Consider the following 13,807-nt stretch of genomic DNA (forward strand, 5'->3'; position numbering starts at 1 on the left):
GAAGGACTGCGGAGTTGTCTGGCTTGCTCCCGTGTCCTGGCAGGAAGGATTTCCTTTTTCTTCTTTATTGAGCTTAGAGACCTGATCTTGACGCACAAGGACTTGCACAGGGAAGATCACCGACCTACTCCTGGTCCTCCCAAGAAGCCCCAAGCCGGCAGGAGGCCAGAACTCTGGGGGTGGCCACCACGCCTCACTGCCCTCTGCCGATGCGATCGCGCAGCCCTAGCCTTCGACCACGTCCGATTGGCCCCTGGCGGCGGGTGGCCTTCCCTCGCGGGGGCCCTTGCTCCGCGCGCCTTCCTCGGTGCTCCTGGGCTCCTGGTAGGGGTTGTCGAGCAGGTAGCGGAACTGGTCGTAGTTCTTGAGCAGGTACTTGGGGGCGTACATGTGCTCGCTGGGGTCGGCGGGCGGGTACTCCTGCTGCGTGCCGTCAAACCAGCCGCCGGTGCGGATCAAGCTCCGGATGTAATTGAGGTCCCGCTTGTCCTCGTAGTCACCCCAGCGGGGGAAGTCGCCGTTCTGGGCGGACACGAGCTTGAAGTAGATGCCCTCGGGCGTGAAGCACCAGGAGCAGTGCCAGCCGGCGAAGTGCAGGGGGCTGCCCAGCGACCACTGCACCAGGATGTGGCCGGTGCGGTTCTCGTACTGGCGGAAGTTGGGCATGGTGTAGTACTGGCGGCGGCGCAGGCGGATGCCGTCCAGCCCGTACACGGCCTGCAGCATGTCCACCGTGCAGCCCGACACCACCTCCAGGGTGCCCGGCTGCTTCCAGAAGAAGCCGTAGAGCGACTTGCGCATGTGGAAGGCGAAGGGCTCCGTCCAGCCGTCGTAGAGCTTGAGGAAGAGGACGCCGTCGCGCGCCGGGATCTCGTCGGCGTCGTCGATGATGAAGACGTCGTCGGGCCGCAGGTTGCGCAGGCGCGAGACGCCGTCCTGCGTGAGGAAGGTGCGCAGGTAGTCGTCGGCGATCCAGCCGTCCTGCCGGCCGCCGGGCGGGAAGTGGTCCAGGAAGACGTAGAGCACCTTGTGGCGGATGTACTCGAAGGTGCCGTTGGTCAGCATCTCGCGGAACTTGAGCGGCCGCGGCTCCCCGTAGGCCGTGAAGTTGGACTCGCACACCACGAAGGCGTCCACCACGTCGCCCAGCTCGTGGAAGCGCACGTCCAGCAGGTCGAACTCGTGGTTGATGTTGATGGCGTTGATGACGCGCCGCGGCACCTCCCTGGGCACCAGCCGCTCCTTGGTGGGCAGGTTGGAGTACTGCACCACCGTGGGCACCCCGCAGCTGGGCCCGTGCCAGCCGGGCAGGCACACGCACTCCACCCACTTGCGCCTGGCGCCCTGCCTGCTCGCACGCTCCCGGGCCGTCAGCGTGTGCCGGGGAGGGCGCCGCGGGCCCCGGGTGGAAGGGCCGTACGCCCCCTCGGGTTTCTCCTCGGGCCGCCCTGAGGGTGGCTTATCCAGCATTTTGGTCCCTGGCTTAAAGCACACGCCCCCCGCTTTGGTGCGCACAAAATACTCGGTGGTGTCCTCGGGCAGCACAAAGTCCACCCGGTGGAGTTCCTCGGTGGCCTTGCTGGGGGACAAGGGCTGGAGCAGAGGCGAGTGGGAGTAGAGTGGGGTTCGCAGCAGGTCCGGGCCACCGGGCTCAGGGCTGGCCTGAGGTGTAACGGGGGCATTGTTCCAGAAGAAGCTGGACACGAGGTTAGGGCTGAGAGAGGCCAGTTCTCGGGGGAAGGTGACATAGGACAGGGTCTTAAAGAAGTGCAAGAAGGAGATGAGGCACAGGCCGGCCATACAGAACATGAAAAAGAGCTTGTAGCGTCTCATCTTCATCCTGCGAAAAAAGGAGAGAGTGGACCGTCAGGGGCAGCCTGGGGCTCTTCTCCTAGGGAGGACAGGTGAGGGCAGGGTGGAGGGGGAGCCTTTACTCTTGGCACCATGTTTGAGGCCATCCTGCATAGAGTCACCCACCTCCTGCCCCCTAAGGGTCCACGGCAGCACCAAAGCCCCTGGAAGTCCCAGGGTCAAGGAAACTGCCCCTTGCTCCCACAGCCCTTGTCCCCAGAGATCCCAAGCCACCAGGGCTATCCCCTCAGCCCGCTGCTTCTCCGCCTGGCCCACCGTGACTGGACCAACTGCAGGGCTAGGATTTGCTCCAGAAGCAATGTGCAACCTGGGAATGCTCCATGGAAATGCTGTACTGCCCCAGGGGAGGGGCCAGCAGGCTAACCCCTACCCACTGGGGTCCCATCCTGCACTGCAGAGGGTGGGGGGCTGTTCCCTATCTATCTATTCATCCATCTGAAACAGGACAGAGACCCTCACCCTGGAGTCCCTTTTCATAATTAAGCAGAAACCCCCACCATTTCTGTAATATATAAGTTCCTCTGAGCCTTGTCAGAAAGTTTTTGCACAAGGTATCAGCTATCAGCAGAATCTTGTGCAGAGGGCATTGTGGTTTGGACCTTCCTCTGTTTGTAAATGCCAAGTTTGCAGGAAAAAAAATTACTTTTATGTAGACTTCTTTAAAAATGTAAAACTCCAAGCCTCCTGGCCATACACACGCCCCAACTCCCCCCACCCCCGCCACACTGCTGCCACTGGGTATAAAGTTCAAAGAATTTCTAGACTCATGGTCCAGAGGAGGATTTCAGACACACTCTGGACTGGCCGGTGCAGCCAATAGACTGCCTCTCTGTCCTACTTCATTTGGCAATTCCAGATGGGACAGTGGAGCCAAAGATGGCTTTTCCACCTCTCCAGGGTCTGGCTTCCCCGGGGCGTTGGAGGACAGTGCTTCCCTTTGGTGCACCACAGCGACTCTGCCTGTGGGGGAGGCACTGGGTGCCCTGGAGCAGCCACCCTGAAGCACAGTGGAACCCACGAGGAGCAGGCACCAGGACTAGGGAGCTGAACAGGTAGGACCGGCTCCTTTAGTGGTAGCCCGTCTGACTTCCCCCTGGAGGCCTGAGCAGGTGGAAGAGAGGCTGATCACCTCTGAGGCCCTGAGTAACCTGCCGGCATTCAGGGTAAGGGAATTGGTCAGGGTGTCTGGGGGTCCTGTCAACTATTAAGAAGACCCAGGGAGTTGCCCAAGGAGTCTCTGTTGGGGGTCAGTGAGCGTAGGGGAGGCCGTGACTCCCTTCTTTGGTTTTGGAATTGTGCAGCTGGGATGGTACAGAAATTTTGCTCTGATCATGTCTGTGTACAAGTGTGTGAATGAGAGGGACAAGGGAAGGTTTGGGGGAAGCTCCAGGTAGGGGGTTGTTGCCCACCCATAAAGCTAAGAGGACTCTAAGTCCCCAAGAGGAGATCAGCCGGAGACCACAAAGTGAGTCTTGACCTAATGTGAGACACCACGCAGGGTGGAACATGGGAGGCACACCAAGGAAACTGAGTCTTTTGAAATGTATGTTAGGAAACCATAAGAAAAGTTCTGAATGGTTACTGTGGGGTGAAGCTCCCTCCACAAAGGTTATATACTTTGTGAATTAGAATGGCCACCAGAAGGATCTTTAGATAAAAGTGTCCTTGGTGAGGTCTGTTTAAGAGTTGACAGAACCCCTGGTCACCAGACCAGTTCCCTTACACTGAATGCTGGCAAGAGACAGTGCAGAAACAGTTCCTTTGGCTGAGAGCCTGTCTGGAAGGATGGTCTAAGTTGGCATTAGCCCGGGCTATAGTGGCCTCTAGGACTCAACAGAAGGGAACTCAACAGGAAAATCCTGACAAAGAAAAGACAGAAAGGAAACCAGTTTTTTCCATGAGCCACAAGAGAACCCACCACCTTATGTGCCATTCTACCCAACATTGCCAAGACCACCGAGACAGCAGACTGTCCCTTCAGCCCCCTTGTCCCCAGAGGCAACAGACAACGGTCCTCAACACTGGCTACTCCATCCTCCTTCAACGTCCTCAGTGCCAGAGGCTTCCTCAGAGCCAGACTCCTCCACCCCGAGACCAAGGCAGAAAACTTGTCCCAAGACCAGAGCCATGACTCAGGTGAGCGCTCTCCCAATGTCCCTGCGAGAGAGTAGAGGACCTGCTTATGTTGACCAGGAGGGAAACGTCTGAGGGGGACAATGTAGTTTTGCAGCCAGCCTTTCCCCACCATTGATCTCTTGAACTGGAAAAATCATACTCCCTCTTACATGGAGAAGCCTTGGGCCCTGGTTGATCTGATGTGATCCAGTACCCAGACCCACCTGCCCACCTGAGTTGACGACAGAGCCCAGAAGTGATCCCAGCAGCTTGCAAGTGGCTAGAGGCACACGCTCCGGACGCACAAGGCAACATTCAGTCCTGTGCCCAGGCCCAGTGCCCCAACAGAGACCCAGGGTGGGACCCCAGGAAGAGTGAGAGCACCTAAAGATAAAGAGATATCAAGAGGCCCTTGTGGGCAGCCTAAAGGAAGGGGAAATGAGAGCCCCAACCAGGAACAAGCTATCCGGAGTGCTCCAAAGCCTGAGGAAAGCCCCAGCCAGTTCTAGGAACGACTGTGCAAGACCCTCCAACCCTCCCTCCCTTTGACCCTGAGGCACCAGACTGCCAGCGAGTAAAACCAGCCCACAGAGATACTCGCCGAAAACGCCAAAAACTTTGCTAAAAAAAGAAAAAATGCCAATGAGCTGATGAAGTAGCCACCACAATTTTCATAACTGAGACCAAGAAGAGGGGTCTCCTTGCAGCTGCCCTCACCACAAACCCAGAAGTCACCCAAAGGGAGGGTCCCACCAGGACAAAGCCAAGATATCCCCAGCGTGGAGGTGATTGGTTTAAGACTGGAAAAGGAAGGTGTCTCCCAGGCGGATGGGGGAGGTTTTCTGATGGCCGCTTGGCCATCCCTGAGACTCCGGCCCCTGCCTTCATCAGGCAGGTCCAGGGGGAGCACACATGGGCCAAACAGCATTGAGACTGTCCTGAGTCAGCATTCCTACATCCCTGGCTCTCGAGCACTTCCCAGGTGACGTGGGAACAGTGCAAAACTGGTGCCTGCAACAACCCCCCCAGGGCCAAGGCTCCCAGCAGGAATCCAGGCTACAGGAGAAAGCACCTTTGAGGACTTGGGAGTGGACTTCCCTGAACTGCCGTGCTCACGGGGTTAGAAATATCTTTTTTTTTTTTTTTTTGGTATTGAACTCAAGGGCACTTGACCACTGAGCCACCTCCCCAGCCCAATTTTTTGTATTTTATTTAGAGACAGGGTCTCGCTGAGCTGCTTAGCACCATGCTAAATTGCCGAGGCTGATCCTCCTGCCCCAGCTTCCTAGATTTGGTATCCCCATAACCACTGGCTCAGATGACCGGCCAACTTTTGTGGCAGAGGTCATATGATTATTGGCCAAGAGTTGAAATATCAGGTGAAAGTTACATACGCCCTACAGACTACAGAGTTCTGGTAAAGTAGAAAGGATGGATTGGACTTTAAAGGCTCAAACTGGGTCTGGAAGTTCACCTGCACTGGGATGAACTCCTCCCTACTGCTCCATTACGGATTAGATCACTCCATCAAGAGGACTGGATGCTCTCCCTCTGAGCTAGTGCATGGGGGACCCCCACTAATCAGGGGGTTACAGGGGACTTAAGGGAAAAGGAGAATTAACATTGAGGCAACAGCTTCAGGCTTTAGGGGGAACCTCACAGACTCCCAACCAGTGGGTCAGAGAGATTGCCAGTCAGTCTGCACCCTCCCTCAGGCCTACGAATGGAATAGTCAGCCCCTAGAACCTCTTTGGAAGGGTCCTGTCACTGTTATTTTGTGCACCCCAACTGCAGGAAAAGTTGCAGAGGTATGTCCCTGGATTCACTACATCAGGCTTAAGCCTGGGGGTGAACTCCAGACCCCGCTGCACCCCTGAAACTGACCAGAGGGAACACCAGAGAAGACTGAGGGTCAGAAGGACAACAGCCCTCCTCTGGTCACTCCGGAAGCTCACTAACCCGAGCATGGTCCAAGCTTGAGGAGACCACAGCCCTGCTTCAGCCACCCAGGGCCTGGCTGATCGGCACCCGGCAGAAGAGAATCTTCCCACCAGGACAAATGGACTCGGTTCATCCTCTAAGACAGTCCCCCTAATGCATTGTCACCCACCTCTAGCCATATATGTAGTTCTCCGCTTGGTTTTTGCTACAGATTTGATAACAGTAACTCCAACTGACTGGACCCTTGGTAACAAAATTTCCTATATATATTAATCTTGCTTATCAGGTTATCAGGTTTTCTAGGGTTTGTTTGGTGTTATTAATTTGACATTGTTAACTTATACTGTTTAACCTATATGTTGGTCTATCACTTAGTTTGGTTTCCTTTTTAATCTTAGGGGGCTCTACCCCACTCTTGCCTCAGTGGTAGAAATTTTGTGAACTGTGGGTCAAGTCAATTTATTATAATTAGGGAGTGATTATATATATATTTAGGACTTGCCCCACCAGAAAGATGCTGTAATTGGATGACTATTTGTCTCTGGAAAAGACCTAGGGATCCATTAGAAAAGGATTTAATCTAGGAGGTCAACAAACTTGGGGTAAGGATGAATGGTCACCCCAGAGAATTATCGCCACTCCTGGTCCTGCTGCCTGGACCCTGGAGGGCAGCTGGCACTACAGAACTGTCTTGCCACATTGGAGTGTTGGCTTACAGACTGTACTGGAAATTATTGCTAATCAAACTGCTCCGGCCTTTGATATCCTGTGGTTTTCTACTCTTGGTAGATTCAAAAGCTTAATTGGCCTAGTAGGTATTCTGCCCTGAACCTGTTTATTACTCCCATGTTTGGCTCCCTGTGCATTATTGGGTCCACTCTAGAAGCAGCTGTTGGAAAAAAAGATATGACAACTAAGATTGTGACATTCTATAAAGCTTTAAGCCAAGAGGATGATGATAATGTTTGATTTAAATAAATAATGATTGGGGCTTGTGTCCGCCGAAAACTAAAAAATAAATAAGTAATTATAAATAAATAAATAAATAAATAAAGATCATTCAAAGGCAGAAATGAAACAGGCCAGAGACCACAGAAGACTCTTAACAATAATAAGCAGAAACCCCCACCATATTTTTTTTCAGTTGTAGATGGACACAATATCTTCGTGTTATTTATTTATTTTTGTATGTGATGCTGAAGATCAAACCCAGTGGCCCACACATGGGAGGCAAGCGCTCAGCCTCTGAGCCACAACCCCAGCCCCCCACTATATTTGTAACATGTAAGTTCCTCTGAGCCTCTAGATATCAGCTATCAGCAAAATCTTCTGCAGGGGGCACCGTGGTTTGGTAATTGTGGTTTGTAAATGGCAGTTTGCAAGGAAAAAATTACTTTTATGTAAACTTTTGCAAAAATGTAAAACACCAACACTCTCCAACACCCACATTGGGTAAAAGTACAAAGAATTTCTAGACTCATGGTCCAGAGGAGAATTTTAGACATGAGCCACACTCTTGGCCAGCTGCAGCCAATAAACCAGCTTCCTGAAAACCCCTCAGGTGCCCAGCCTCGTGTCCTGCATCCCACCATCCACCGATCTTGTGGACATAGGCACACCGTTTCAATACTTTTTCATTGAAAAAAATTCACAGATCTCAGGGCTGGGGCTGTAGCTCAGTGGCAAAGCGCTTGCCTCGCACGTTTGAGGCACTGGGTTCGATCCACATAAAAATAAAAAAAGATCTTGTGTCCATCTACAACTAAAAAATGTATTTTTAAAAATGCACAGATCTCATGGAAACACACTCAGTTCTGACTCTTTTTTGGCCTCGCCCATGTAGGCAAGCTCAGTCCCCCTGGTTAACTACACTCCTATCAGCTCTAGCTGGACCCTTGATCATTCTTATGCTGTTACTAACTGTGGGTCCCTGTTTGCTTAACCGCATAGTTTCTTTTCTCCAGGCTCAGATTGGACAGGTGGAACTCATGGTAATCAGACAACAATATGCTTCACTGGCAGAAATGGAAAATGAGACCCACCAATAATTATGATTCAGTACTTTTTAAGATTAAAAGTGGTCAAAAAAAGGAGTGGGGAATGTAAAGGTAAAATTTCCAAGCTGACTCTAAGCTGAAAGAGTCTGAGTTAAAGTGTAAAAGAGTGGGCATTGTAAAGTTTCTAAATTGAAAGGCTTGGGCTAAAAAAAGAAAATAATAGACCAGGTATTGTTAAAATTCCTCTGCAACTCCGGGAACCTGTAATCTCTGTAGCTGTTAGGACAATACCTGAACTGCTCAGTAATATTTCCATTGAATCCCTGGTTGTTTATTAGCTAAGGGCTCCAAATAGCTCGGTAGGAAAACATCCAGGCCACAAAACCAATCAGTTTAAATATGTACCCCACTTAGTAGTGACCAATCGCCCCTGCCCAGACTGTTCCCGCCAATAAATGTACTAATCATGGCTCAGGGTTGTTGTTCAATTTTCCTGCGCCTCAAGATGATTTGTTCTGATGTATGCAAAGCCCCTTACCCTCTCCAAAAAGTGTACTTAAGCTCTGCTTGACTTCTGCTCTGGGCTGCTCTCCTTTCCTGAGTGAGCCTTGAGCCCCAGCATGCTGGTTCAATAAACTCCCTCCTGCCTATTGCATGAAGCTGGTCTCTTGTGTGGTCTCTTCCTCCGACGCTCCGCCGGACCTGAGTTGCCTCCCCTGCCCCCTTTTTAAAGCTTTCTTTTGAAACAAGGTCTCACTAAATTGCTCTCCTGTCACAGCTGTGGAATCACTGGGATTTCATTTTAAAAACTAAATTAAACAGAGCTGGGCGTGGTGGCCCACGCCTGTAATCCCAGCTACGCAGGGACACTGATAGGGGAGGATCACAGTTGGAAGCCAGCCTAGACAACTCGGTGAGACCCTCTCAAAATGAAAAACCAAAAGGGCTGGGAACATAACTCAGTGGGAGGAGTGACTCTGGGTTCAGTCCCCAGTACCAAGAAAGAAACACATTAAATATTTCTTGCTTAGTCAGGCGCCGCGGCCCAGGCCTGGGATTGCAGTGTCTTGGGAGGCGGAAGCAGGAGGATCACAAGTTCAAAGCCAGCCTCAGCAATTTAGGCAGGCCCTAGGCAACTCAATGAGTCCCTATCTCTAAATAAAATCTAAAAAAGGGCTGGGGATGTGGCTCCGTGGTTAAGCACCGCTGGGTTTAATCCCCAGTACCTTGCATTCACCCAAGCCCTACAATTTGAGGTGTACTACTGGTTTTCCATGCAATTTTTCTGTTTTTGATCTAATATTTGTCACAGGTCTTACATTAGACTCCGTATCCAATCAAGTTGTTTTCCTCAATGATTTTCATATTGGTAGAAACAAATCTCCTATTTCCTTTTTTTTTTTAAGAGAGAGAGATTTTTTTTTAATATTTATTTTTTAGTTTTTGGCGGACACAACATCTTTGTATGTGGTGCTGAGGACCGAACCCGGGCCGCACGCATGCCCTGGCCACACGCATGCCAGGCGAGCGCGCCACCGCTTGAGCCACATCCCCAGCCTTCCTATTTCCTTTTAAATCTCATGTAATACTCCGTTATTGTTTTTTTTAAAATTTTTTTTAGTTGTTGAACGACCTTTATTTTATTTACTTATATGTGGTGCGGAGAATCAAACCCAGTGCCTCACACATGCCAGGCAAGTTGTCTACCACTGAACCACAACAGAGAGTGAACCCGCTCCCTGGTTCTTTTGAATGAATCACTCACTCTCTGTTATGGTTTGGATGTGGTGTCCCCCAAAAGCTCACGTGAGACATGCAAGGTTTGGAGGAGAGAAGATTGGGCTATAGTCTTCACCTAATCAGTGAATTAATTCCCTGATAGGGATTCACTGAGCGGGACCTGGAGGCAGGCGGGGTGTCGCTGGAGAAGTGGCTCATGGGGCGTGGCTGTGGGGTGATATTTGTATCTGGGAGTGGAGTCTCTCTGTGCTTCCCTCTGCCACACTCTTCCTCCATGATGTCCTGCCCCACCTCAAACCCTGAGGAATGGAGCCGGCCTTCCATGGAGTAAGACCTCTGAACCAAAACTGTTCGGGTCAGATCTTTCAGTCAGAGCAGCAAAAAATCTGACTAAAACACTCTCTGTCCCCGAGGGATGCACGATACAGCCATTTGCTATATGTATGCAGTTTATGATTGGTTTATGGCTATACAATAGAGATGCTTGTATGTTCTTTTCTTTCTTTTTTTTTTCCAACTTAATTTTAATTTTAGAATACTTGTAGATCTCCAGGCTCGATGGAACATGCCTATGATCTCAGCAACCCGGGAGGCTGAGGCAGGAAGATTGCCAGTTCAAGGCCAACCTGGGCAATTTAGCAAAATCCTGCCTCAGATTAAAGAATAAAAAGGGCTGGAATGTAGCTCAGCAGAAGAGCACCCTGGGTTCAATCCCATACAGGATTGGGGGATATTTGTGGATTATCAGAAAGGTCACACATACAGGAGAGGTCCCTCACATGTCTCACCTGGTCCCCCCGAGTTAACACCCGACCCCACCACGGCACATTAGTCACAAGGGGGAGACCAACACTGAGGCGCCACTGTTAACCGGACGCCACCCTTCACTGGGTTTTTTAATTGTTTCAGGGGGTTTTGGTTTGGGTGCTGGGGCTGAACTCAGAGCCTCAGGTCTGCCATTGGCCACACACCCCACCAAGGACACTTTTATCTTGCAAATGAGCTTGTGCAGAGCACTTCAGACTGCAGCCACCTGCTTCATTTTGTCCCTGAACCTGGGGAGACGGGCAGGTAGGCCAGGAGATCACACCCCTTTGTCTAAAGAAGAGCAGGCACAGAGGTGACCTGACACCAGGTGACCTTGCCTGGGGGCAGTGGGCACTGGGTCACAGGAGCAGCTGGCCTTTGGCATCTGGCACCATCCCTCCACCCATGACATTCTTTCCCTCAAAATATCCCTTTTTGTGGCTTGTCCTTACTCTCTGGTTCTTCCTCCAGGTCATCTGGGTGCCCTCCTGCCATCCAGTCCCCTTGCTCTCTAGCCGAGGACAGCACTTGGCTTCAGACCACTGTGTTCTTAAGCAAGCGCTTCACCCCCAGAGCCTCAGTTTCCTCATCGGCAGCACGGGTGGAGTCCCTGGCGGGCTGCGGGTGCTCCTTCGACGCTCAGGCTGGGAGCCCCAACCTCACTTTCTCTAAGCTTCAGTGTCACAAGGCGCAGCACCATGCAGTGCGTGACCCCGAAATCACGTGGAGCTCAGTGTTGGAGGACCATCTCCTCCAACCCTGGACCCAGGAGTCTCGCTTCCTTCCACTGAAATGCCTGCCCCTTAGAGCTGTTCCCCAGGGGCCTGAGAACCATACTGCAGGCCAGGAGGACAAGCCAGAGCGGGGGCCTGACCTCGGCTAAATGCCAGCTACCCAGGCCAGAGATGGGGCTCTTGGGGGGAGGGGCTGCTCCCTGGGAGCATTTGGCCCTGGGCTGGCCAAGTGTGACAGAGCAGATCAGGCCAGCAGGGCGAGCCGAAGGTGGGTGGCATCAGGCAGAGGAGGGCAGGTGGAGAGGAGGTCGTGACCAGCAGGGACAAGCAGAAGGTACCACTGCAGCCCAAGGTCTACACAGCGGCTCCCCACCGTGACCACTGTGGGGTTCCGGGACCTGGATCCTTCTGGTGGATGGTTCTTCCTTGCTGGGGACCTGCCTGTGGGGCACACGCCCCCATCCCAGCCCTTGCTGGACTCAACTGGCCATGAGTTGTGAAGGGCGGCCTAGGGTTGCCATCCAGACTCAATTCCCTGGCACAGTAAGAGGCTGGGGACCCTGCTTGGTGGGATGGGCCTCCGGGGACCCGCTGAGGTCGAACTGACCCAGCCGCCCCGGGCTCCCTGGCCAGGCTGGCTGCCAGGATCCGGTTACACCAGCAGCTGTGCCCTTCGAAGACAGGCTCGTCAGTGCCCGGGACTGCTCCGCTGATGGGCTAGGGCCTCCAGGGCAGGGCCTGCTGCTGCGAACCTGGAACCCAGCAGGTCCCCTCCTGGCTGAGCCACTGGCGGGTCAGGGGACCGGCCGGCTGGGTGAAGCCGGCGTGGGTCAGGGGCTAAGGGGAAGATCCACCCTCACACTTTCTCGGCCCTTCCCTGTGGCCCCACAGGTGTTTTGCAGCTCACTCTCCGTAGCCTCCTCCTTTTGCTCTTCACTAAGTTTGTCAAGTGTCTCACGTACATTTTTGGACCAAGGCGGCGCACAAGCAGAATGGAGTATAAACAAGCTCAGGGGCTCCTGGAGACCACCCTGCAACTCGAGAAGACGGCAAGTCCTTCCCCAAAGGACATCACGACGTGGCTGAGTCAGGACTTGGCCATGGCCTCTGTCCCTCATGACTGCAGGTGGCCAGCACTGGTTACTGCAGGCAGGCTAGTGCCACCCGGGCCAGGGGGCTGGCGGTGGCATTCCTGCCTCTGTTACAAAGTGTCATTGAGAACCCCCCAGGCATGACGATGACCCATCACCAATGCCAACATGTGCCACTGTCCTGAGCACGGTACACATGGGACCTCCCCAAATCTTCCCAACACAGAGCAGGTGTCATGTCACCCCCATTTTTCAGACAAGGAAACTGAGGCCAGAGGGATGATGTAAGTCACACTGTGCCAAACACGGCGAGTCAGAACCACATCTGATGCTTCAGGGTCCCTGGTCGGACGGCAGCCCACGGTAAATTTCCCCTGGGAGCCTTCCATCTGCCAAGTTCCACCCAAGTGGAACCCGTAAGGAGTCCACCTGTGGCCAGTGAAGACGCCCAGCAGGTGGACAGCCACGGTCACTTTTAATCCACACACCACCCCGCCGGGTGCTCACCCGACCGGCCCGGGTCACTCACCACTTAGCACATACCTGCCGAGTGCCCACCATGTGCCGGATCCTTGCTGAGCACTAGGACACAGGAAGACAAGACTGACCTAAGGCCCGGCTCCCATGCTGGCTGCAAGGCTCAGGCCAAGTCCAGAGGTCTCAGGACCAGGAGAGCTGATGGTGTAATCCTCCATCCGAGGCTGAAGGCCTGAGAAACTGGTTGGTGGGGAGGGAGAGGACCGGTGTCACGTCCTGGAGTCCCAGGGACATAAAGCCTGGTGTCTCATGGCAGGGGAAGTGTCCCAGGTCCACTTGTCCTTCTCAGTCTTTTCATTCTACTGGCCCCGGCTGAGTGATGGCGCCCACCCTCGCTGAGGGTGGATCTTCCCCTTAGCCCACTGACCCACGCACCAGTCTCCTCCAGAAACACCCTCACAGACACACAGAAGTAATGCATTACCAGTTTTCTAGGTGTTTCTTAATTCAGTCAAGGTGATACCTATACTTAAAATTACCCATCACAAGCTGGACGCGGTGGCGCACGCCTGTAATCCCACTGGCTCGGGAGGCTGAGGCAGGAGGCTCATGAGTTCAAAGCCAGCCTCGGAAAAGTGAGGCCTTAAGCAACTCAGTGAGACCCTGTCTCTAAATAAAATACAAAACGGGGCTGGGGATGTGGCTCAGTGACCCTGAGTTCAATACTTGGTACCAAAAAAAAAAAAAAAATTACCCATCACAGGGCTGGGGATATAGCTCAGTTGGTGGAGTGCCTGTGTGTATAAGGCCCTGGGTTCAACACCCAGCACCCCCACCCAAAAAAAAAAAATTACCCATCACAATGACCCAGCCATGACCTCAGAGTCAGGCTCAGGTGGAGGGTAGCCAGGTGCTCTTTGAGGCTGTGCAGTGGGGCTCCCTGAGCAGGCAGCAGCTCTGGGGCACAAACTTACAATGACAGCTGTCACTAGAGTGACAGGAGGCTCCTGTGGAGCTCTCCGTGGTCCTGAGC

The 13,807-nt window shown here is 53.0% G+C and overlaps 1 protein-coding gene across 1 annotated transcript; it reads right to left on the minus strand.

The window, feature by feature from the left end:
* Positions 1-225: 225 nt before the first annotated feature.
* Mgat3 (beta-1,4-mannosyl-glycoprotein 4-beta-N-acetylglucosaminyltransferase) lies at positions 226-12,924 on the minus strand. The gene is made up of 2 exons (XM_026405963.2): positions 12,841-12,924; positions 226-1,840 (listed from the first exon to the last, which is right to left on the minus strand). Exon 2 carries the CDS (start codon positions 1,837-1,839, stop codon positions 226-228), a length of 1,614 nt encoding a protein of 537 aa, XP_026261748.1. The 5' UTR covers position 1,840; positions 12,841-12,924.
* Between the last annotated feature and the right edge of the window lie 883 nt (positions 12,925-13,807).

This window comes from Urocitellus parryii, chromosome 5 (assembly GCF_045843805.1).
Source record: "Urocitellus parryii isolate mUroPar1 chromosome 5, mUroPar1.hap1, whole genome shotgun sequence".
Taxonomy (NCBI): Eukaryota; Metazoa; Chordata; class Mammalia; order Rodentia; family Sciuridae; genus Urocitellus; species Urocitellus parryii.